Here is a 25,437-nt window from a genome sequence, read left to right as displayed (position 1 = left end):
TGAGGAAGATAAAAAATTCAACCAATTAAAATGAATAATTGATGTTAAAGATCCAGTGAGAAGACAGATATCTCTGGTCACGTATATGACCGACCTCGGCTGCCATTTTGTTTTTTTTATATCACAGGAAGAAATATCTGTTAACAGGATGTAGAGGAAGGCAAGATGGCCACCGATACGTCACATGTCCAAGTTCTTAAAGGTTTAAAGCTTAGTGTGAAGTTAGTAGATTTACTTCAGTTTTTTAGGGTTTTGGCAATTTCAGTTCTTAAGGAATATTTCCAAATTCTCTGATTCCAGCTCCTTAAAATGTTTGGTTTCTTTAACCCTCCTGTTGTCCTCTGGTCAAGGAAAGAAGGAAAGAAGGAAGGAGGAATGAAGCAAGCAAGGAAGGAGAGAAGGAAGGGACGAAGGAAGGAAGGAAGGAAGGAAAGGACTAAGGAGGGAGGGAAGGAGGAAGAAAGGAGAGAAGGAAGGGACGAAGGAAGGATTGAAAGGAGTAAGGAGGGAGGGAGGGAGGGAGGGAGGGAGGGAAAAGAAGGAAGGAAGGAAATGAGTTAAGGAGGAAGGAAGGAAGAAAGCAAGGAAGAAAGGAAGTAAGGAGAGAAGGAAGGGACGAAGGAAGGATGGATAGTGAGGAGGGAAGAAAGAAAGGAGGGAGGGAGGGGAGGGGAGGGGGGAGGGAGGGGAAGGAAGTAAGGAGAGCCGGAAGGGATGAAGGAAGGATTGAAGGGGGGGAGGGAGGGGAAGGAAGTAAGGAGAGCCGGAAGGGATGAAGGAAGGATTGAAAGGAGGGAGGAAGAAAGGAGGGACGGAGGGGAAGGAAGGAAGGAAAGGAGGAAGGATGGAAGGAGCAATGAAAGAGGGAAGGAGGGGAAGAATGAAGGAAAAATTTGTTAGGTGCTAAAACCCGAAGAGGTATGTGAACCAGTAGAGCACATATGTGGGCAGAGAAATGACAGATTACCACTTTAAAAGACAAAACCTGAAGATCCAGATATTTCAGTCTGAGAGAAAAAGGTATTAAACTCTCTAACCACAGTCAGCCTGAGAGGGATGAGGACAGATGTAAAGAACGTGAACTTTAGGTGAACTGAACATGATTAATTTATAGGGAGAAGAATAATTAGTTTAGCTAAAGGCTTCAGATTAATTTAATCTGATGTGATCAAATCTAATCTTTTCCGTCCCGTATCATGAATATTGATCAGCTGGATGTTATCAGGATGAAAATGTTTTAAAATTCTTCATTTCTTTAAAGTGTACCAAGAAGCTAAACACAGCCATCTGCTCTCTGCCCACAACTCTATCTGTTGCCTAGCAACAACAGACAGAACATCCTATTAGGGAGCAGATGGGAGAGGAAAGGTTGTCATGGCGCCTCCTGGTGGCAGCGATTAACGAACTGTGGCAGTTCACGTTACAGCAGATATTTAAAGGTGTGCTGTGCAGGGTTTGTAAACACTTGGCCCCTCCTCCCCGCTCAGAGAGACACAGAGAGAGAGCAGCAGTGGGTGAGCGAGCTAGAGTGAATGAAGAGAGCGAGAACAAAACTGTGGATTAGATAAGTAAAATGTTATTTTCTTGTTTGTTTCACAGCAGTTACGTTCTAACGCACAAACAAACACACTGACAACTCCACACAACCCTGCCGTCTGTGGGAAGGAGCCTCAAGCGTATTGCCGGATTTGGTGTGAATGCAGAGCTTCATCCTGTCTTTTATGGCCTTTCTGCTCTGTCTGTGTGTAGCTCAGTGCAGGACGGAGACAGCAATGTAACCTGGTTGCTACGAGTCCCGACCTCACACCATATACGCTGTTATTGGCTGAGAGATCCACATCCACTACTCAAAGACTGATGTCCAGAAACATCCAGAACACAGCAAATAATTAGAAAATATAGGCAGATAAATACACCGCTAAAGCAACGGTAACACGGATAAACTTTAGTGCTGCACAGCTACTTATCAGTCCAGTATCACACCATTAAGTTTTTTCCATTTGCCGTTTTTTTTCATATTAAATGATGCATTAAAAGACTTGAATGGAAACAGAAAATGTAAAAAAAAGTCTCAAGTTTCGATGCTTCACTGAGGTAGAAAAATTGGTGTAATGAAGATCTGAAGCCACCCTTTTTTTCTTTTTCTTTTTCCCCTAAGTTTCTAGGTACTTTTAAACTGTGTACTTTAAGTCTCTGTCGTGAATCCTGTTTGCACCACATCTGAAGAACCAGGTAGATCATGCAAGTTAGACCCACGAGGAATTAAATCAATTACAGCAGCGAATGAGAAACAGCATTCACACAGGAAGAAAAAAAAACACAGATTTGTCCTGTTCTTTGTATTTCCTGCTGCATGAATTGGATGTAATGAATGAAGAGGAAAAGAGGAAAAAGAAACGTTTTATTTCTCTCATTCATTGCTTTGCTCTCGCTAACGTCGCCCTCTCTTCTCCATTCGCTCTCTAGTTCGCTCCACTCTTCATCTTTCTCATTATCTCTGTGGATTCAGGTACATTTAACCTTGATGGACATCAGAGATACAGTACTCTCTCTACAAAGAGTAAGTCTTGTTGTCCACGCTGACTTTTCCTACAGTTTAGACTGGTTTAATATAACTATAATTGTACATATCCAGTGCAATATAGTGTAGGATTGTGTTTTTATATATATTTCTTCTGCTAATTCTATATTTATCTTTTTATTTCTGTATTTATCTTGTCAGTTTTTTGCTCTTTGTGCTCATCTTTGGGCTGCTGTAACAATTTCCCCTCAGGGATGAATAACATATTTGTCAGTCTCTCTCTCTCTCTCTTTATAGGTGTACACATTTTGAAGAAGTGTGCATCCGTGACACAGTCAGCATCTCTGGATTAAACCATTTTAACTCACCGGTGGGGGGGGTGCTCTCAGCGGGGCCTCGATGATATGGATGATGCCATTTATAGCAGGAATGTCCCACTCCAACAGCAGCCGCTGGTTCACCAGTTTACGGCTCTGAGGGAAGTCATTTAAAAGAATAACAAAGAAACAATTTATTAAAATAATGTCACAGACGTCCATTAATCTGGTGGTTTCCAATCGTTTTTGGCCTGTGACCCCTTAAAATACAACCATAGTCCAAGGTCATTATCATTTTCAACACTTGCTTAAAGAATTACTTGAACTATATTTGATTATCCAAGTAGTTGCTGATTAATCTTTTCTTGAGCAACTAATTGACTAAAATCGCAGCTTAAACAGGATTATTTTGTTTTATTTGAATAACTTTCAAAATACAGTGATCTACATGAAACGAAGCAAAAATTAGAAGAAAGTTTCACAAAAAACTTAATTTTGTGGTGTTCTTCCCCCGTGAATCCTATCCTGTTTAATTAATCCAGCGACCCCCACGTTGGAAGCCACTGTGTTAATCCAAAACACAAAAATATAAGAAAACACGAGAAGTGTTTGTTTCTGACCTCATTGTTGCCGTGGGTAACAGTCAGGTTTAACCCAAGCCTGGATGCGATGACTCCCTGGTGTTTCAGCTCCTTGAATGGTCGTCTACTGTGATTGGCTGAGATGTGATACTCAAGATCTCTACCAGACAGAGTCTATAAACACACACACACACACACACACACACACACACACACACACACACACACACACACACACACACACACACACACACACACGAGAAACAGATTAGATGTCATTGACAGCTCTTTTAATTGGAAACTGCTGGTATCCTGATTCAGTTAATTCAGTTCTAAAGGTTAAAACGTAATTATGTAAAGGGTAATATGTGTTGGAGCGGATCAGTCTACTTCCAGGGTCAGGGTTATATAATTGACGCATCCTTCAGTAAAAGTCTGTACTCCAGGTCCTTCACTTGTTAAAAACCTTGAAACATGAGTGTACTCTCCAGGCTCCATAAGCTTTTTCTAAACTGGCCAACAACCACAGAGATGACTAACAAGTAACCTCATTAAATGTTATGTGGTTGTTATTGGTTACTGGAAAGACAAACCTAGTATCATTGTCAAATTAAGTAAAAATATATTTCAGTCACAAGTCTAAAGTGGTTAAAACATTTTTTTTTCCTCCAATACAGAAACCACTTGGTTTCACTTTGACCAATTGAAACATGACCTGTGGAGTTCCCCAAGGCTCAATCATTGGGCCTCTCTTTTTTATATTTACTGTAACAGATGGGCCGGCCTTGTCTGTAAGTGAGTCAAAGATGAGGTTACAGGAGGGCGTTTAAACTCATACAGTGGCTCTTAAATACATAACTGTGGTGACACAGAGTGACTGTACTTCCTGCTCTGAGCTCTCAGCGGAGCAGAGAAGTCGACTAAACTCCAGTTTAAACAAACACATACCAGCGTCTCTAGGTAATACATGAGACTGATGTAGGCTGTTACATCATTTTAGTAACTGGGAAAAGATGAGCCTCCTGAATTTTTGCATTCAATGCTGTAAACACTTCCATTTATTTTAATTTAATTTTCACCACAGTCTCCAGATGAACATTTAATATTCAGGAATTCAAATAATAGACGCTACCACTGACTGTCACTGCACAGCACACCCATTCATGGTCCAGACATGTACTAGATTTAGAGGTTTCCATTTGTGCTTCAGTATAGTTTAGTTTTTTTATCCTTGTTTTAAATGTCTTATTCAGTATTTCTAGATGTTAGGTAAAGCCTTTTTAGTTGCCTTTGTGGATGAAATGCATGACAGAAATGCCTTAATCCACATATTGTAACTATTAAAGAGTAATACTTATACTACTCAATGGGAAATTATACGAGCTGACCATGAAGCTGATGCACAGACTGTTACATAAAACAATAAAAAATAACAAAAACAAACATTTTTAGGTTATTGGTTTATATACAGCACCAGTCAAAAGTTGGACATACTTTCTCTTTCAAGTGAATGGGAAGGTACGTCTAAATGTTTGTCTGGTGCTGTATATACGTATATACATATATACATATCTATATAAAATTGGCTCACCTGGTTTGGGGCAAAGCCGGCATCATGAGGAACAAACAGCGTAACCTCAGATTTCCTGTGAGATAAAAATTCGACGAGCTGTTTGCCCTCCAAGGACGAATCACTGTAGTCTAACAGGAACTACAGTGAGAGAGAAGAGGACAGTGGTGTTATTAAATCCACTCAATCATTCTTATTTAGTTATGAATATTTAATGTTACAGAGAAAAAGGTTAAAGCATTTTCAAGCACAAAAACATTACAATCAGTACAGGACGACAAATGAGGAAATTGAGCATGATAGGATCATGTTTTTGTGTGTTTTTAAATCCTGTTTTATGTTGTGTAACATCCTTAAAATGTTAAATAATACAAAATTGTATCATCTTACAACAATAGCAGTATTTCTATTTATATTTTAAGATCAAGTGTGGAGCATTTGATGTTACTTATAATTAAAAACAAACAGATTATATAGACTAAATTGAAAATACAGGCCTTAAAGTTCAACCTCAATGACACAAAAGTGAGGACGCCTGTGACTTCCACTTAAGACTAAATGTCTGAACCAATAAGAAAGCAGATTGTGAGACTTCATAAAGATGGGAGAGGGGAGAAGATCATCAGCAGGCTACTGAGCAGAGGCTAAAACACAGCAGCAGTCAGCAGGTACAGGACGACTCACTACCAACAACAGAAGGTGTAGTGTCCGTCCTCGGCAGAAGACGATATGCACTATTCACTATTTATGCAGCTTTACATTGAAAATAAGGACGAAGAAGTGCTTCTGATTTGGTGCAAGGATTATGAGGATATTGCATGAATTCAACTTCTACAAAAAGAAAACAATTTCATACAAAACTGCAACTTTAAACTTTGCCAAAGAACATGATAAGACGTCTGATGGCTATTGGCAGCACAATCATTGTTCAGATGAAACCAGAATAAATGAGTTTGGATCAGATGGGGTCCAGCATGTTCAGTGTGGACTCGTTCAGGATTACCGCAGTGTCGGCACAGTGAAACATGGAGGTGGGAGTGTGACTTTAAGGGGCGACATGACTGCAAAAGGTGAGATGACATTTATAGACGACTCTATGAATGAATTAAAGGATGAGTCCAAGTCTCAGGGAGCTTGGCAAGAGAGGATTTTTCCAACATGACTATGAACCCAAATACACTGTAAACATCACAAGAGTTTTAAAAGAAAAAAAGACAGCTATGACCTGGAAAAGTATGTTCCCTGACCTGGATCTAATAAGACACCTTTGGAGTATTTTAAATAGGTAGAGAAAAAACCCCTCAAGCAAAGAGCAGCTGAAAAAATGATCTCAACAGATTTGTGAAAGACATCATCTCTGCTCAGGAGGATTTAATCTGCTATCAAAAAACAAAGTCAGGCATATCAAATATTAAAAACTGAAATAATGGAGGTTTCACTAATGAAGGGCACGCTGAGTTTTGTTGCAGTTCGTTCTTAAATATGAACCTTTCATTGTTGCCTCGTTTTTCAAGTGAAATTGACTTCTTGGGTTTTCTCGAAAAACTACTAAATTTGCATTAAATGGGAAGGATTTGTAATTACTTCACATTTTAGTGACGTTAACCAGGAGTGTACTTTTTACAGTAAGCCATTTGTAGCTAATTATTATAGTTCTGTCTGAAAACTACATTTCTTTCTGAGTTATATCTCGGGTATATGCCAAAAAAATCATTTCCGAGTGTTTGTTTATCAAATTCATGGCCTCTTTTCTCTTCCTGTAAAACGTTTTCATATGTTTGACTCATCTTGAACTTGGGAGCTTTTACAAAAATGTATCCAATCAAATGTGATTTTGGGCGACAAGCTAACGTCATATGAAACCACACGGGTTGAAGTAGCGAGCAGATCACAGGAGGAAGTGTGTTTTACATCAGTGAGGGAAAAAAACTGTTTTCATTTCAAAAGAATGTGGCTGAGGTTTTAATTTATTCCTCCTCCTGATCTCACTACACAGAGAGGGAGGTGCGTGTGGAGGCCAACAGGGTCAGATTTGATTGGATGACCTGAAAACTGAAAATACTGAAAGAACTTATAATGAATTATCCTTACAAGGAGACATATTATGCACATTTCCAGGTCTATATTTATATTCTGGGGCTTCACCGGAATATATTTGCATGATTTACAGACGTGTCTCCTTTAACAACGACTGTAAACGGTCTAACTGTCACACTCACCTTGTAAAAGATGGAGAAGTTTCTGTATGTTGCAAGGACGCTGGTCAGGACGCCGTTACAGAAGTCTCCGTTTCCGATGTAACCAGCGAGACACTCACACGACACATCTGCACACACACACAGACGCACACATGTTAACACTACTTTTTACACACAGGACAAAAGAGTGTCTTCAGGTTTGGAGTTTTTAGTCTAATGTTGTGTCTTAATTTTGTCATTTGAGCTGTTTTCTGTACATTTGACCAGCAGTGAGGATTTCATCTATCAATCCAGCAGACTTTAATATTTTGGAGAATTCCCACCACAGTGAAATAAACTGAGATTGATATTAAACTCTTTCACAATAACACGATAATATGAATTCATTGACCTGTTGGAATTTAATAGTTTATGAAAGACCCCACATTAGTTTTATTCTGTTCATTACAAAGTCTAATATGTTGGATTTTTATAAATAAATGTTATTTGGTGTCAAGAAAACAAACTAAATATTATGCCGATATCGGATCGGCCGATATTTAGCATTTTATGCAATTAGTGAGATCGGCTGTAATGTCTTACTTCACCGATCCGATCAATGTCGTCATGTTGAAACTTTTTGCAGATGCTCCCGTTGCATAGATTGCAGATGGCTTGTGTTTTATCTGTCTCATTTAGTCCGAAGAAGTTCCACACCACCTATATGTTTGTTTGAATCCGACAGTTAGTTTTGAGCCCTGTCACAAATCACGATGTGACGGACAATAAAGTTTTTTGAATATTGAATCATTAGCTGTCGGATTCAAACAAACATGTGGGTGTTGTGGGCTGACAGATAAAACACAAGCTGTTTGCAACCTGTGCAACAGTAAAGAACTTCGTGGGGAAGCATCTGCAAAATGTTTCAACACCACAAATGTACCTGGATAGGAACACGAGGAGGAGCATGCCGAGTTTGGACAAAGAAGAAGTGATTGGATTGGTGATCGGTTTATTTAAACTCACTGATTGGTGATCAGCCCCAAAAATCCTGATGGTGTAAAGCCTACTAAATATCATTGTAACATTAAACATGTTTCAAGACTTAATAAAGGAGAAACATTTAATCCATTAGTTGAAAGAAAAAAAGGCGACAATAATGAAAATAATGAAACTAAATTAGGCCAACACTGAAATCACAGCTTCAGAGTGATACAGACACTTCAACACCCGAATATTATGCTGGAGGATTTTAATCACTGTAACCGAAAGCTGCAGTTGGTAACTTTGAGGAGAGAGAGGACTTAGCATCAAATTTGAGGAAGTAGAACTGCCAGATCCCTCCCCCTCCCTCTCCGCTGCACTCCTGGCCTGCTTCCAAAGTCCCTCCCCCAGAGGCTGACCACGTGCACACAGTGGTTGTTGTTGCGCCATTACTTTCTCTACACTTCTGAAGCTGCTCTCGGAGATATGAGCTTGACCGAGCTGAGGAGGAAGGGGGAGGGGGCTGTGTGCGTGAGCAGTGATTGGCAGCTGTCAGACATACCATCAGACACAATCCTGGCTCTGATTGGGTCTTTTTGTCCGGTCGTGGTGGATTCTGGCAATTAGCAGTAGGAGCAGTAGGCGGGGCTAAATGAGCCTGTTTTTTTGTTTTTTTACAGATTACTAGTTTCATGTAATGCTGTCTTTACATAGTGACAGTCTTTTATAAGACTTACCAACTGCAGCTTTAAAGAAAACATTGAACAGTTTTTATCAGCTGTCTTATGCGCCATACTAAACCTCTGGACCTGAAAAGAGCGTCTGACGCACTCTACTGTTAAATCATTTGATCACAATACTTTACATCTTCTACACGTTTAAAAGACTGTTGAGAGAAGTGAAGGTGAAGGTTCCTCTCTTGCTCTGCAGGTGTGCTTCAACTGCACAGACTGACTTCACCGATACACTCGATGCATTAAAGGACAAGACTGAAGCTCCTCCAGCTGTGACTGAAAAGCGTTAAAAAAACACTTCAGACTCACCGAGTGTAGTGAGAGTCGTAGGTCTGATAATATCGGCCACCAGGGTTTTAAAACCTGCGCTGAACAGCTGTGCAGCATCTTTCATTTTATTTTTACACCATCCATCTCTTCAGCAGCAGAAGGTCCACAAGTTATAGAAACATTACACATTTGTCCCAGTTGTTGAGACTAAAACCCTTCTGACATTAAATGACTTCAGGCCTGTCATGTTGACACTCGAGAAGCTCGTTAAACTTATCGCAGGCGGAGAAATCCCTCGTTTACCTCAATATGCATACATGTCTGGTAGAGGATGCTGCCGTCACACTACACACAATACTATGATTTCTGTAACGCCACCTTGAGGAGACACAAGCTGGTCAGGTTCAGGTTGTTGTTTATAGATTGTTTTATGACTTTTGACACTATTCGTCCTCATCTGTTAGCGGAAAAGTCATCGAAGTCGTCTTTTAAAACTGGATTTTATTCCTGGCTTTTGATTAAGAATTGTCTTGAGTCTTTTTGTTCTATTTTTATAATATTTGTTTTGATGTTTTATTTTCTTATAAATTTTATTTGTCTGTTTCTTTTGTCTTTTAATCTCTTTTTTTTTAACCTAGTATTTTAGTCTAGCTTTTAATAAACTTTTCTCTTATTCTCTCATGTTTTTTGATTTATTGTTTATTTATTTTTCTCTTATTTACTTTATTTCAATTTTATTTTCTCTTGGCCTGCATTGGGTTTTTTTTTTCTTTTTTTGTTTGTTTTTGTTCCCTGCTTGTTTTTATTCCTTTTATTCATGTTGCCCTTGTTCTGTGCTTGTTCTGTCTTGTCACCAGCTTGTAAATCAAATCGGAAGCACTTTGAACTACATTGTATAAAAAGTGCTATATAAAGTTTTAATGATTGATTGATTGAATCTAGACGGCTGGATGTTGCTGGACTTCTTCACTGAAAGGTCCCAGTGTGTGATGGTAAATGGCTCTTAGTCCAGTCAGCTCCCACTGGTTCTCCTGAAGGCTTCTCTCTCTCTCTCTCCACTACTCTGCATCTTGTGGATGATTCTGTGATTTTAAGTCTTTTTTGAAGGAGAGGAGCAACATCACGGTCCTGTGGTTAATGATGAGTCCTTTCTCCGACTAAATGTGTTAAAACGAAAGACGTGATGATCAGCTCTAAAAAGACTTTTCCTTCTACTAACTAGCATCAAAGGTGCTGACATCGAGCTGGCGGACAGCCATAAATACTTTGGTGTTGTTGATTTACTGTGTGTGAATCTCGTGTTGCTTCCACAATGAAAAGACGGTTTTCTTTTAATGTCTCCTCCGCGATGATAACTCTCTTCTATAGAAGTTTTATTGACTCAGTTTTAATGCTCTGTATCGTTGCTTGGTATCATAATTTGAATAAAAACAGACTCAGTAGCCTCATCAAAGGGAGGAGTCAAGCCCAGCTTACCGACCTTAACAACAGGCAGGTGTTCAGAGAGGCTCGCTCCCCTCTGGAGCTCAGACAGTTTGAACTGTTGCCCTCAGGCTGTTGGTCGAGGGAGCTCGTTATTAGGACTAAAAGACATAAAGTTTCCTTTGTTCCTGCTGCCGGTGACTTCAGCACTTTGACCTTGATGCTGAATAAACTCCTTTATTTATTTATTCATCTTAGTCCTGATGCTTTTTGTTGTCCGTCTGTGTTTTGTTGTGTTTTATTTTTGTACGATTTGTGTGTTTGTATAAAATGGCAGCAAACAAATTGACGTGTGAGGGACCATAAAGATACTTTGAACTTATAAACAAACTCTTATAAACATGTATTTTTATGCAGTTAAAAGTCTAAATATGAAAATCTGATCTTGCTTACAGTTTACTGTGTGACACGTTAGCTCAATGAATAGCATGGCCGTCTTTCAAACGTTGAGGTTCGATTCCCTCCTGCGGGTATCATTGTGTTTATAGAAGTTTAATACTATTCAGCTTGAAGATGCTGTTTTGTTGTCTTTAATAAAATTATTATATTCCACGAAAATATAAGATATATATTTATGTATGGGACCAATAGCTCCACCTTGTGGCCGACACCAACATGCTATTTATTAACTGCCATCTGTTTAATGTATTATGCCATTATAATCTAATTCAGCAAAGTCATTTATATTGGGATGCTGAATAAGTCTAAAGCATTTCACCTGCAGTTGGCGCTAAAGATTTTTTTAAATATTGCAGCCTGCAGCTTTTACACATTTGATCAGTATCTGTTTTCATAACAATGAAATAGACAAGAACGTTATCTTTTTAATTCAGTTGTTTATAATTGTAAATTTAAAAGCAAATAAGCAAAGAATGTTTTTTAAAACCGACGCCTGAAATTATTCAATTTCCTTTTCAAATACATTTTTCCTTCCTCCATATTATTTTATTTCTATTGAATGTAAAGAGGTTTCTGTAGTATCCTTTTTACAAAATGCTTATTTGTATAATTCTCTGCCACTGTTTCTCCTCATACATTTATATACTGTATATTATTGAGCTTTGAATTTGAAGCTATAAATAAAGACTGAGATGTTTCCACTGATCTGTCGCTTCTGTCTGTACTTAGAGTGCTTCATTAGTACCTTCGACCCGGTAGCAGTAGGCGTCGTACATGCTGCTCTGGTCTACCGGGTCTTTGTAGAGGACCAGACCCACGTGGTTCTCTCCACACTTGACCGAGGGGAAGCGGGTCGGGTATCCCACCTTTCCCCCCTCCAACCAGCCGGCCACACACAGATGCATCCCCAGCTGTCAGGACCAGAGAAAAACAACAACAGTAGGATTAGTGATTGATCACAGGTCCCAGCATGCATTGCTGCTGCGGTCAGGACTGGTGAAATAAGATAAATACCTCACGTTTAAATAGAAGAGGTTGTTATAATGTGGCTGTGAATTCTGCGTATCTACAGAAATATTTCCAGATGTTTAAAAGATTTTACAAACCTTAGCTGGTCGACAGACTCAGAGGACGTTTGTTATTTAGCAGGATTTTATAAAGCCCTGAATGTAAAGCAGCTCATATATGGAGAATAACCCACATGAGGATGATCTATGTGAAGAGGAGTCCAGCTTCAAACCCATTCCCTTGATCCAGGTCTCTGCCATAAAACCCAAGAAAAAACCTACCAAGAAATCAGTCTCAGAAAGCATGTTTCTGATATGAATTGAACTTCATATAATGGAATATTTAATGCATGTTATTTTCCATAAGGTTTCATGTTTAAATTATATCTGACATTTATCACAGCAGCTATAATGTACATCAGGATAACTTCTGTTTCCGCTGTGCCTGGCATGTCATGTTTGATTATGCAGTAGCATAAATAATAAAGGTTTTGGGAAAACTCTCAAATTTATATTTATTTATACGTACAAAATAAGGACGAGGGTCATCTCCCCTGCTCGCCGACCCTTTAACCTAAAACTATAACTGGTTCGGACATCTCTGGAGACAGCTCTAATAAAATCTTGGTTGCAATCTGTGTCAGACTGCATGATGATATTGTGGGGTGGCATCCATTCATCATATTCTGTGTACGTGTAGGAGGTCTTCTTACAAGACTTAATGTAATTCTCATGACTTTAGGTAGCAGCATCTCTAAACTAATGGGGTTAGATTTGTTTCACAATAATTGAAAATCTGATCCAAATTAAATTGAAAGAAAATAAAAATACTATCATGTAATCATAGTGTGTGTTAATAATAAATGGTAAATAGCGCCTTTCTAGTCTTCAGTCCACTCAAAGTGCTCTAACTAGGGCCCTATGATTCCCACGATCACGGACGGAATCGCGGAATTGGCCGATTAAAACAGAATTTATTTTTAATGTGGAATATCGCAGAATTTGACATAAACAGGCTGTTTTTATGTGGAAGAGGAACGTATGTCTGGAGAAAACTGCACGAAGGAAAGCAAATCTGGGAGGCACAACAAGCCCCGCCCCCCTCCACACACTGAGCCCCTCCCCCTTCAAAACAATGTAAGCATGGCGAAGCATGCTTACATCTTCAACGGCGAAAAAACTTTGAAATTCGACACTATTACTGTACGGTACGGTACTGAGGAAATGTATTGTTTGTCACCTCAATAAATTTAAGTTAATTTTTATTTCATTTGTGTACATTTAAATTAAAAACACTGTTTTTGTTAGTAAAATAAGAGCAAAAGGTAAAAAAACAGGATTCCCAAAAATTAAAACGGAAAAATGGAATTTGGGAAAAAATAAAACGGATTTGATAGATTTTATAGGGCCCTATTTAACACTACAAGCCACATTCACACATTCACATACACACATTCTTACACTCATAACACAGCTTTCAGGAGCAGTTTGGGGTTCGGTATCTTGCCCGAGGAGACATCAACATGCAGATGGGAGGAGGCGGGAATCAAACTGCTGCTCTTCCGATTAGTGGAGGATCCACCCTACCTCCTGAGCCACAGCCGCCCGGTCACTGGAGACCGTTAGAAACTGGGTTCATAGAGTTCAGAAGAGCTCAGAAGTAAATGTCCTTCAGTGTGTAAGTTCATTTAGTTCATATGAAGAAAATAATCCATATCAACTATTATGGTTCAAGCTTTTTGAAGGATCAAAGACTGTCTGTGGATTATTCTATAGACGAGGTAGATGAGTAAAGGTTAAGGTCTTTTACAGCTCTGCAGTAACACACACATAATACGTATGTGAAGAACTGTGTATGAATGGTGTCTTTGCTTTTGTCTGCTTTGACTAAGAATCAATCTTTATCCTCCTTCGTTCTCCTCCAACATCCTGAAGAATAACACCTACAATCTTTTCACTCAGTGATATTTCAGGACTGAAATTCAGTTTTGCTCTTGAATTTTTCAGTTTTGTACCACTGTGTCATTGCATTTCCAGATCACTGATGTGCCCCTCAAAAATATAACTGGCCAATGGGGACCCGGCCCTCTGACACCCACCCACGGTAAGTAGCAAAACTGTAAAAAAAAAAATGAAATGAAGCAAACGAAAATCCTGATCAGTGAATGTGAAGAATATTGTAATCAAATGTAGCACTTAGGTATTTTTTTTATTTAAAGTTTTGTCTTTACGTAATTTCTTGGTTTCAAATGACTGTTATTCACTGTTTATTTATTTAGTTTTTATTTGATCTTTGAGAATTTTTGTTAATTTATTATGAAACAAATCTAATCACATAAACCGTCATAAATATCTTGTATGTATTTTCTTTATTTAAATATATTTGTCTGATATTTCGATCAGTTCAGTCATTGATCATCTTTCTCTCCCACCTTTAACTATCACTAACTGCACAAACCAACACATTATGATCATTCATTTCCTTTTTTAAATTCATCTTCACCATGTCTGCATTTATCTTTACGTGTGAGAAATGTTAAACTAGAAGAAGCGAGTATAGTGAACATAGTCTTGTATCCTCATAAAATCTAATATATGAAACAAGGTGGACCTACCCATCGTCACACAGTTACTTTGGGGAATATAAATAAACCATGTTATGGCTGAATCGCTTACAATATATCTGTCAAGCGTTGATGGCGATACCCTTGAGAGAAATCTATAAATCAAAACCTTCGCTGTGAGTATCTACTGTTGAAACTCTGCTTAACCGTCTGCATCTTTGACGTATACTGCTGCAGCAATAATGTAAGTCAGAGTATATTATACACTATTATACACTATATATTATACTAGTTCCTCTGTGCTACGTTGTCATTGTCAACAAATGCCACAAAAACACCCAAACCAAAAGTCAGTCTTTAAATACTTCTCTACTCTATCTGTGGCTCTCACACTTCAGATCTTTGGTTCCTACTGAAGACTAAAGAAACTATAAAGGAACGAAGGGTCATTACGTCACTGTGTTGCGCATGAATGCACAATGTGAAGACCCCTGGCTTCATCTCTTCTCTCTCAGTTTCACAGGTCATCAGTCTGGGTGATTTAATGTGGTATTTAATGTTTCATGAGTTTTTGAAGGTACATTTAGTTTGAATTTTATGTTAATTTAATCATTTATTTCTGTGCAAGTTGCGTTAATGTTATGTTAGATGAATGCACATCGGGGGACACATGGGCTTAAATGGTGTCACAGTACCAATTAAGCTCCATGCCAGACTTTTGACTTTTTTCATCAAATATCTTTATTTTATATTCCAAAATCTACATGAACTAATGAATACATTTCAAATGAGAGATAAATGTTGCTTTATAAGAAATGATCTCCCTTATAAATCATGTCAGTATCCATGACAACACCTGAACTTAGATTTTGGTGCTTAATGGGAACATTTACCCTAACAGCTGAAAACACTGGTTAGTAAAATAGCAGATTAATCAAATGTAATAAGTTACATTACTTTGATAAAGTAACTGAAATAGTTACATTACTTATTACATTTTAAATAGAATAAGTAGTAATCTGTAACCTATTACATTTCCAAAGTACGCTTCCCAATCCTGTTAATACTCCACAACTAAATGAACTGAGCCCGTTAGCTAATGTTATGAAACATAATCAACAGTTTTTGATAAGCTGACCAGGCGGACAGCAGGGTACCAGACAAATGGGATTACTGCCCAGGTGCTGATTTGATCACAGCAGAGATGCTTCATTCATAATTATCAATGATTCATAATGATTCATAATTCATTATGCATTATTTTCTGATGATCAAGTTTGTTGTTTTAAGTGTGTCTGATAGCCATGAAATGTATGAAAAGCCTTTGTTATTATATAGCTGAAGGTCTATTTATAGCCTAACGATGCACAGTTAATAATCAGAGGTGGTTTGTAAACGTTTCATCTGAATATTCTCATAACATGAGTTATTTTAAGCTCTGTCAATTATCGTAAAGCAGTCTCCAAGGAACAGAGAAGGAATGAAGATACAGATTTAATTACAGTATTTATTTATCTATTTAGCTTCCATTTTAAGCATTTTAATTTGCGCTATGAGCCCTGTAGAGTATGCCTATAATCATGTTGGGATACTACTTGGAAACCAAATAAACACACATGTGGAAAAATCAGCCAGTATTTTCTCAAGTATCATCATTAAAGGTCAGATGACGTAGATATGCTGGGGTTTTAATTTCTTCTCCATACGTCTCCCATACGCTTCAATAAAACTGGCACCAAGCAGAGCATGAGAACGCTGGTGTGACGTATCGACTCTTCCTTCTTTTATAGTTTCCTTGCTGTAGACGTAAAGCTTTAAAACTTCTCGGGAATGCACATTTTTATGATTTCAGTCATAAACAGCCGAATAGTTTAGTTTTTAGCAAACCAATTTGGTGCTGTAGAGAGTATTTCTGGAAGCAGGACGGTGTGTGTGTGTGTGTGTGTGTGTGTGTGTGTGTGAGTGTGTGTGAGAGAGAGATTTGAGAAATTGTAGAATACAAGCTGAAGCTCAGTGATGCTTTCAGTAGTTTTGGACAATAATGGAGCTCTATGGCTTTGAATACATAAAAATACTTTAGTTTTATATATATAATAATACTTTAGTTGGATCAATACAGTGTTTGATCTGGAGATGACAGTAAATATGTAGAACCCCAATGAGCATTATATAGATCTATGAAAACACAACCTGGTATTCACTTTGGAGGCAATTTTGAATGTAGGTGGACTTAAATATTGAACATAAACTTAATTATCCAGGAGAGAACAGCTGTGTTCTCCTCTAAAAACAATGCTCAAATAATATATTTTTTAAAATAAATATCTTGTATGTGTAGGTGTAAATATGAGTGAGGTGTATTGATCTGTCTGGTGTCTCTATGGAAACACTTGCTGAAGGTGGTGTACCTGCTGTGCGTCTCCCATCTGTTTGAGGCTGGCCAGCGTGGCGCCTTCGGCCTGGCAGGCGGTGTCCGCCTCACTGTAGTTCATCTTGTATTTTCCCGCCGGAGAGCGCACGTGGAAAACTCCAGCTGTGTTGGCTGAGCGACAATAAGCATGTTACCTTCAATATAATAAGTAATATCTCTGACCAATGTCCTTCTTTACTGTTCTATATGATTAAATCTCTACAGGTGAAAACAGCACACTGATTTGAGTCCAAACTAATAAATGAAATCCTGGTCTGATTGGCTGACAGGTGTTTGTTTCATTTGGTGTAGTAAAAACAAAACTGCAGTATGTATCAACCTGTGAATTAGTGCATAACTAACTGTTACTCATCATCATCACCAGGTACAGGCTGAGTCTTAACGAGCTCCGTGTTTAATGAGCCTTAACGAGCTCTGGGCGTTACCTGCTGTGTTACGGCTCGGTGCTTGTTGCCATCTGTTTACCAGTGCCAGAAAAAAAACACTAATCAAATCTAGGACTAATCAACAATCTCCTCCATAACATCACCATGGTAACATGAACACTACAAAGGTCAGCTGCTGTGAAATTAACGGTTACCGTGGCAACTGTGGAGCCAACATGGCTCCCGGTCAGCAGGAGCGATACAGCACATGAATACACAGGAGCTGCTGGCTCATTTCAGATGTGTTACCATGGTAACGTGACGGTATTACACAATCAGCCTGTTACATATGAGTTGCCATGGTAATAACTCAGTGCGGATGTATTACTATGTTAATGAGAGGCAGTACATACAGGTCGGTGCTATGATGGTAATAAAAGCCATTGTGAATGTGTTAAACAATAATACTGTAGATTTATAACCATGCTAATAAACTGAAGTTAGGCCTGTCATTATAATTACATTGACTTAATTAATCATACATTCACTTAATTATCAGCATCATCATGTCTATACTATCGACTTGATCATTTTTTTTACTTCAGTATTGCCACACTTCACATTAGTAGCTAAGAGGCTATTCATGTCACATTGGTTAAGCACTCAGGATGTCATCACTGTGCACGTCCTGAATGGAGACTGCAGAAGCGAGCGGTGTGGCTTATATGGAATTAAAGGTCAACAACTCTCCAATCCCCCTGCCTTCCCTCTTTAATTTATCATACTATTATATTATCATTATATCAGTGGTATAAAATGATCTTAAAATGACAATTATATCATCCAACAAAAGTAGTTATCATGACAGACCTAACTGAAGTGATTGCAGATGCGTAACCATGACAACGACCACTGTGATAAAAGTTGTTGCAGGTTTGTTACCATGGAAATGAAGGTCTTTGCAGGAGGCCACGGGGTCACAGTCTCCGTTGTTAACCAGGCAGCGGTCAACAGGGGGCTCCACCTTCTCCAAACACTGGAATCCATTACCCACGTACCCCGGCAAACATTCACACTCGCGCTCGTTCTGGAGTAAACAGATTACGTAATCAGGTTAGAACAGGAAATCAGATCATGTGTTTGGATGCAGTTGGTCATCATGTCCTAATTCTCTCATCTGTCCTGCTGTGACCTTTTGTTTATTTTAAATATTTAAGTTTGTAGAAAGTCAAATAAGAAACCTTAGAGCTGATTTATTTGAACAACTGTTTGTACATTTTTTAGTTTTAATTTACTATCAAATGTATTTGCCATACAGACATTCTTAACTAAAAAAACAAATTAATCACAGACACATTCAGTAGAGGATTTTTAAATATTACTGAGGTGATTTGTGACATTGTATAATATGTTAGCTAGTCTACACATGATAGTATACATCATATATACAAAAGTCAATTGCTGACAGTGTTGGGGAGTAACTAGTTACATGTAATGGCGGTACATAATTTAATTACAAATTAAATGTAACTGTAATCTATTACAGTTACTGAGAAAAAATGTGTAATTAAATTACAGTTACTGATGAAAATGTTGATGATTACACGGGAGATCAGACCTTTAAGATTTTGCTCAGGAGGGTTTTTTCCTCATTTTTTAATATTTAACATGTTACTGAATATATATATATATATATATATATATATACACATACATATATATTGCTGTTTTAAATTCTTTGAAATCAGTATTTTTTATATTTTGTAAATAAATCATGACATGGGCTTAAACCATAAACTGTATAGAAGAAATGGACGTAACATCTGTGACGTCACCCATTGGTTTGTGGACTGCTGCTCGGAAGCCAATAGTTTCGAATCTGGGCAGTGCCATCTTGAAAATTTCAGGTGCATGCTGGGAAAAATAAAAACAAGGATTCTACTTATATGGGCATGAGGCGGGGCCATGGGCGGAGTGGGGAGGTTGCAAGGGCTGGATCTCGAGGACATTGGTCAATCAACCTGTCAATCACGACGTAGCATACCCTGCTCTATCGTCAAATATAAAATCAAGGAGGCCAAAATTTCAAAATTGAACATCATACTGAAACTAACTTGTAGCAACTTAACAGTATTAACTTTACACTCAAACCTGAGATATCACACAGCAGCAGGATGTTAATTACTGCAGAAAGACTAAACATCTGATGAATAAAGAGCATTAAAGCACCAAGATCAAAAGGATTCAACCACCCCTCCCCCAACTTTCCTTTCTGAATACCACTAAGAGATAACGGTGAGTTTGAATAGACCTTTTCATAGACTCTCAGGATCTGCCAAATGGCCTTTTCACCTTTTTCACCTCTGATAATAAAGGTGTCAGAATTAACATTGGCCAGAAAACGAACCTCCATCTTCACTCCCGGAGCGGCCGACGCTTTGTCATGATAAAATTAACAGCAGGACGTAGAACCACTTAATGACCTTTTGGGTCATCTTTACTGTGGTTCACGGGACCATTTCCACACCAGACGCAATTTTAAACGATTTCATTTGGGACTGAATATATTTCACATCAAAACTAAACAAATAACAACCTTCAGTTTCATTCTTTTCACCCGTGTCTCTGTCCTCACACACACACACACACACACACACACACACACACACACACACACACAATCCCTCTGAGCTTTTTCTTATCACAACAGGCTCAGGTCGTAAATTGGGCTGCATTCCTTTCATGACTCCACACTGTAATTCTCCTTGTTAAACATATGTCTGAATTAATGTGAATTAACTCTCCGGCAACTCAGCAAATGTTTTCATAAAACATGAAACATGGCTCAACTTCCTTATCTTTACGATATAAAATGACTTAGGACATATTGTACTGAATTTTAAGCCTCTACTGGAAAATCTTTGCATGATTTACATTAACCTTCGTATCGTCCTCCCGGGTCAAATTGACCCCGTCTGTTTTGACTGTTACTTCTTTCCTCCCTTCCTTCCGTCTGTCCTTCCTTTGTCCCTCCTTCTCTCTCTTTCTTTCCTTCCTCTCTCTTTCCTCCCTTCCTTCCTCCACCCCCCTTTCTTCCTTCCTTCTGTCCTCCCTCCCTCCCTCCCTCCTTTTTTCCTTCCCTCCTTTTCTTCCTTCCTTCCTTCCTCCCTCCTTCCTCCCCCTACATACCTCCCTTCCTTTTTTCCTCTGTCCTTCTTTCCTTCCATCTTGCCATCCTCTTTTCCTTTCTCCCTCCCTCCTTCTCTTTCTTTCCTGCCCCCTACCTTCCTTCCTCCGTCCTTCCTTCTTTCCTTTCCTTCCTCCCTCCCTCCTTTCGTTCCTTTCTTCCTTCCCTCCTTCCTCCCTGCTTTCCTTCCTCCTTCCTCCCTTCCTTCCTTGACATGAGGACAACAGGAGGGTTAAAAAAACTCCTTATCTATCTTATACTGTTTCTTTATGAAGCCCCTCAGTTCAGCGTCTGTCTGAAACAGGTCGTTTTAGCTCCTGTCTCTTTAAAGATTGGTCAGCTTCTGGCTCGTTCAGTTTTTCCAGTAAGTACATTTAACGGGTTTAAGTTTGTTTTTTGCTGGTGAAAATTAAATTAAAATTATCATCAACATTATCACAGTTAATCATAAACTATAAATACACCATGCTAACCAAGCTGGCAGCTAGTGTTAGGGTTAGCTTCACCGCCTTGTCCAAATATGGTCATTACTGGCTCCAAAAATCAAAGATGGCGACAGTGAAATGGATAAACTACATACCAAAGGGTGAGGCAACGGTGACTACGACCATATTTTCTTTAACAGTACGTTTCAGAGCAGCCTGAAGCCCAGCGAGCATTTTTACATATGTTCACGTTTAACAGACATCTGACATAAATAAAAATGACTGAAAATCCCAAAAAGCATGATATATCCCCTTTGAAGAAAAATAATAAAAGTGCTGTGAGGGTTTTTACTAACCGGACCAGTGAACTTGCAGGTGGCAAAGTCACTGCAGCCGCCATTTTCCTCCTCGACACATCTGGATAGAAAAACAGCACATCTCATTTCTATCATGTATTAATATCAAATAATAGTTTGATTTAAAAATTAAAAAAAAGGAAACCACAAAAGTCAAATTTAATTCAGAAAATAATTGACAGGTAGACGTGAAGGCAACACACACCTGTTGATGGGCTCGCAAGAGTAGCCGTCTCCTTGGTAATTACTCTGACAGGTGCAGTTGACGAGCAGTCCCGTCTGGTTACAGTCTGCGTTCTGGTGACAGCCGCCGTTATACTCAGAGCAGAGATCTGGAGCTGCAGTGAGTTTAATAAAAACTGTCATCTGATCTCCACACACGGTGGACACATGACAGCACAGAAACATGACAGTGTCTCTTATGGAAATGTGTCGTCTTCATATTCACACATTCCTCTTATTATTATTACTATGTTGTCTATTAAGAGCATAAAGCAATATAAGACACACATTAATCATATTTTAGTCATTAGTCACACTTCAGATAACTGTCAAACATTGATTATGTCTTCTTCCTTGTTATTTTATTTCACATATATTACATTTTTCTAAACTTTTAATACATTTCATAAATAAAGAAGATAAAAACTTAAGGAGAATGTATTGTCTTCATAGGTTTTCATATATTTTGTGTTGTCTATGTACTCTCATTAATCACATTAGATTGAAAATTAAACCATATTATTATAATAACAATAATAAACTTTTCACCTTTCATACGAGGGATGTAGCTCAAAGTGCTTTATAGAGAAAAATAAAAACTATAATACAATAAAACAATAGCACATAAATAAAATAAGTAAGTTAAAATGACACTAATTAAAAGCCAGATTAAATAAATATGTTTTCAGTTGTTTTAAAAATATTCACAGAGCTCACATCTCATAGCTTTAAGTTCTATAATTGTGGAGCCTAATTAAAAAAAGCTGCACTTACTATTTTCTCGTGTGCATTATTGTGTGTAATTAAAAACCCAGCAGTACGGAGCGCCCTGGTGGTCGAGTGGTTAGCACACTTGCCACATAATCGCAGCGTCAGTGTATCAAATTCAGCAAGGTACCTTTGCTGCAGGTTATTCCCCCCTCCTCCCCTGTTTCCTGTCGGCCTCTCTGCCAGCTACTGGCTAAATAAATGTGAAAAAGACCAAAATAAATATTTTAAAAAATAAACCACCATTAAACACCGGACCATTAAAAAGATGGAAGGAAGGAAGGAAGGAAGAAAAGATGGAAGGAAGGAAGGAAGGAAGGAAGAGAAGACAGGAAGAAAAGCAGGAAGGAATGAATGAAAGACAGGTGGAAGGAAGGAAGAGAAGACAAGAAAGAAAGAAAGAAAGAAAGATGGAAGGAAGGAAGGAAGGACGAAAGGAAGGAAGGAAGGAAGGAAGGACAGATGGAAGAAAGGAAGGAAGGAGTGAAAGACAGATGGAAGGAAGAAAAGACAGGATGAAAGAAAGAAAGAAAGAAAGAAAGGAAGGACAGATGGATGGAAAGATGTAAGGAAAAGAAGACAGGAAGGAAAGTGGGCCAGACCGGACCCCTCGGCGGGCCGGTTCTGGCCCATGGGCCGCATGTTTGGCAGCCCTGATTTAGAGCTTTAAAAACAAGTTCTATTTTCAAAGATACTGGGAGCCAATAAAGTGTAGCTAAAACTGTAAAGTAAACTGCTCACTCTTCCTTTACTTTGGTTAAAAGTCTAGCAGCACAATTTTGAATGAGTTGTAGTTTTTCAAGCGGCTGCTTTGATAGACGAGGGTCTGAGGTTGGAGTTCATGGTTTTAGGTCAGTGCAGCAGAAGAATAACACCTGACGTAAGCGAGCCTCCCCTCTCTCATCCTCACAACCATCTATTACAGGAATACTGAGTTCCCTGAAAAGCTTTATTGTTATTTCATATTAAATTAGACTAAGATCCTGTGAAAAGGATCATCTGAGTCTCTCTCTCTCTCTACATCCAGAACACAAATCTATCTCCTGTAACAAACACACATATAAACCTTCTCAGGCTGCATATTTGTATGAAGATGGATGGAAGGAAGGAAGGAAGGAAGGCAGGCAGGAAGAGAAGTAAGTAAGTAAGGAAGGAAGGAAGGCAGGAAGAGAAGTAAGTAAGGAAGAAAGGAAGGAAGGCAGGAAGGAAGGAAAGAAAGAAAGGTGGAAGGAAGGGAGAGAAGACAGGAAAGAAAGAAAGAAAGAAAGAACAGATGGAGGAAGGAAGGAAGGAAGGAAGAAAGGAAAGAAAGACAGGTGGATGGAAGGAAGGAAGGAAGGAAAGACAGGTAGAAGGCTGGAAGAGAAGACAGGAAAGAAAAAGAAAGAAAGAAAGAAAGGACAGATGGAGGAAGGGAGGAAGGAAGGAAGGAAGGAATGAAGGAAGGAAGGAAGGAAGGAAGAGAAGACAGGAAGGAAAGATGGAAGGAAGAAAGGGAGGAAGGAAGGAAGGAAGGAAGGAGGGAAGAGAAGACAGGAAGGAAAGATGGAAGGAAGAAAGGGAGGAATGAAGGAAGGAAGTAAAGAATGAAGGAAGGAAGGAAGGAAGGAAGGAATGAAGGAAGGAAGGAATATATGTGGACAAATTATAGCTATTTATTACCCTTAAATGTGTTTCTCTTCATCCAGCTGCATTTTCTATGGTTGAAGTGATTAATTAAAAACATCTGATGGTGTGTTTCACTAATAAAGATCAGACTGAAGGCAACACAAAGCAGGAAATGAAGCTGGCTGCAGTCCAGACCCAGCAGAGCATCACAGAGACGATACCAAGAGTCTGATGATTTATTTAAGTGTTATGTGAGCTCGTCCTGTTACTATTTGTCCCCCTAAAATTGACTCTGTGAAAAACACAGCTACACTTTTTACACTATTGTTCTGATGTGGACTCCCTAAAAGTAGAGCCGTAACACTCCCTCGTCACTGTTTTCTTAATCTGAAGGAGGACAAATGCCTGAAGTTGTTTATTTGATCCACAGCAGGGTCAGGGTAACCTAACATCCTGCAGCACGCATTCAGCCTTTGAATTATTATTAAATTATGAAGTTCATCCACAGAGCTTTACACTCTGGTTTCTTTCTTTTGTATCTGCAAAGCTCTTTGTGATCTGTTTGAAATACAGTTTTCAGCATATGATGAATCTGTTAGTTTGATGTATCTTGTTGTAGTAGCGCTGCTTTAAATCACTGTCATTGAGAGAGTAAAGACTGCAAAAATTCAGCAAAATGTTTCCCCCCCGAGCTGCAGAAAAATACTCACGTGGTTCAGGACTGCAGAAGGTGCCGTTTCCCTGAAACCCAGATTTACACTGACAACCAAGACCTTTCACACAGTCGGCCTGAGCGTGGCACTGCCGGCACTCCTCTGGGATCGAGCCTGGGAAGCAACGGGCGGATGATTCATTAAGGAAGGAAGTTAAAAAAGGTAAATAGTACACTGCAAAATAAAACTAAATAACAGTGACATCATACTTGGAGAAGTTCAGAAGTTAATACAACCAACACGTCTGTATCACATGTTAGACTAGGGAGCAGTCTCTTTTAATCTGCTTCTACACCTGGATCAAGATCCTGTCTGGGAGTATTAGTACTTTGTAGACAGACAATGGGCAGTCATGAGTTATAGCTTTTGAAATCTATCTGTTGCTGAAGCGTCAGCTGTAGGTGAAATGCCAACATTTAAAGAGTTCAAGTGTCAGCTGATGCGTCAGTTGAATGTTAATTTACAAAGAGGTTAAACTTCAGTCTGTTCGGAGGCGCTATGAAAGCAGTCGAACTGTCAGTTAAAAAGAGATGAAAAGCAGTCGAACCGTCAGCTGAGGAGTAACAGATGAAAAAGCACTTGAACTGTACGGCTCGGGTGATGACAGCAGTCAAACTGTCAGTTAAAGAGAAAGTGATGAAATTGAACTCTCATTTGAAGAAGAAGTGAAGAAAGCAGAGGAAACTTCAGGTGACGAAGAAGCACAGCAGATTATTCTGTGTGCTTTTAAAAGAGTCAAGTGTCAGCTGCAAACAT

General features: G+C 38.8%; 1 protein-coding gene across 1 annotated transcript in view; it reads right to left on the bottom strand.

Moving 5' to 3' along the window:
- The window catches only part of stab1 (stabilin 1), a 93,361-nt gene that overhangs the window by 6,059 nt on the left and 61,865 nt on the right, over positions 1 to 25,437 (bottom strand). The window contains exons 57-67 of the mRNA XM_053316512.1: positions 24,679 to 24,795; positions 21,576 to 21,708; positions 21,371 to 21,431; positions 18,345 to 18,489; positions 17,015 to 17,148; positions 11,781 to 11,946; positions 7,209 to 7,315; positions 5,011 to 5,130; positions 3,459 to 3,593; positions 2,886 to 2,994; positions 1,078 to 1,082 (exon numbers count right to left, since the gene is read on the bottom strand). Of these exons, the coding sequence (XP_053172487.1) occupies positions 1,078 to 1,082; positions 2,886 to 2,994; positions 3,459 to 3,593; positions 5,011 to 5,130; positions 7,209 to 7,315; positions 11,781 to 11,946; positions 17,015 to 17,148; positions 18,345 to 18,489; positions 21,371 to 21,431; positions 21,576 to 21,708; positions 24,679 to 24,795 (1,232 nt within the window). The remainder of the gene's footprint in view (positions 1 to 1,077; positions 1,083 to 2,885; positions 2,995 to 3,458; positions 3,594 to 5,010; positions 5,131 to 7,208; positions 7,316 to 11,780; positions 11,947 to 17,014; positions 17,149 to 18,344; positions 18,490 to 21,370; positions 21,432 to 21,575; positions 21,709 to 24,678; positions 24,796 to 25,437) is intronic.

The sequence above is a fragment of the Scomber japonicus genome, chromosome 3 (genome assembly GCF_027409825.1).
Source record: "Scomber japonicus isolate fScoJap1 chromosome 3, fScoJap1.pri, whole genome shotgun sequence".
In the NCBI taxonomy this organism is placed as follows: Eukaryota; Metazoa; Chordata; class Actinopteri; order Scombriformes; family Scombridae; genus Scomber; species Scomber japonicus.
The sequence above is the reverse complement of the archived record's forward strand: the minus strand, read 5'-3'. Positions and strand labels throughout refer to the sequence as shown.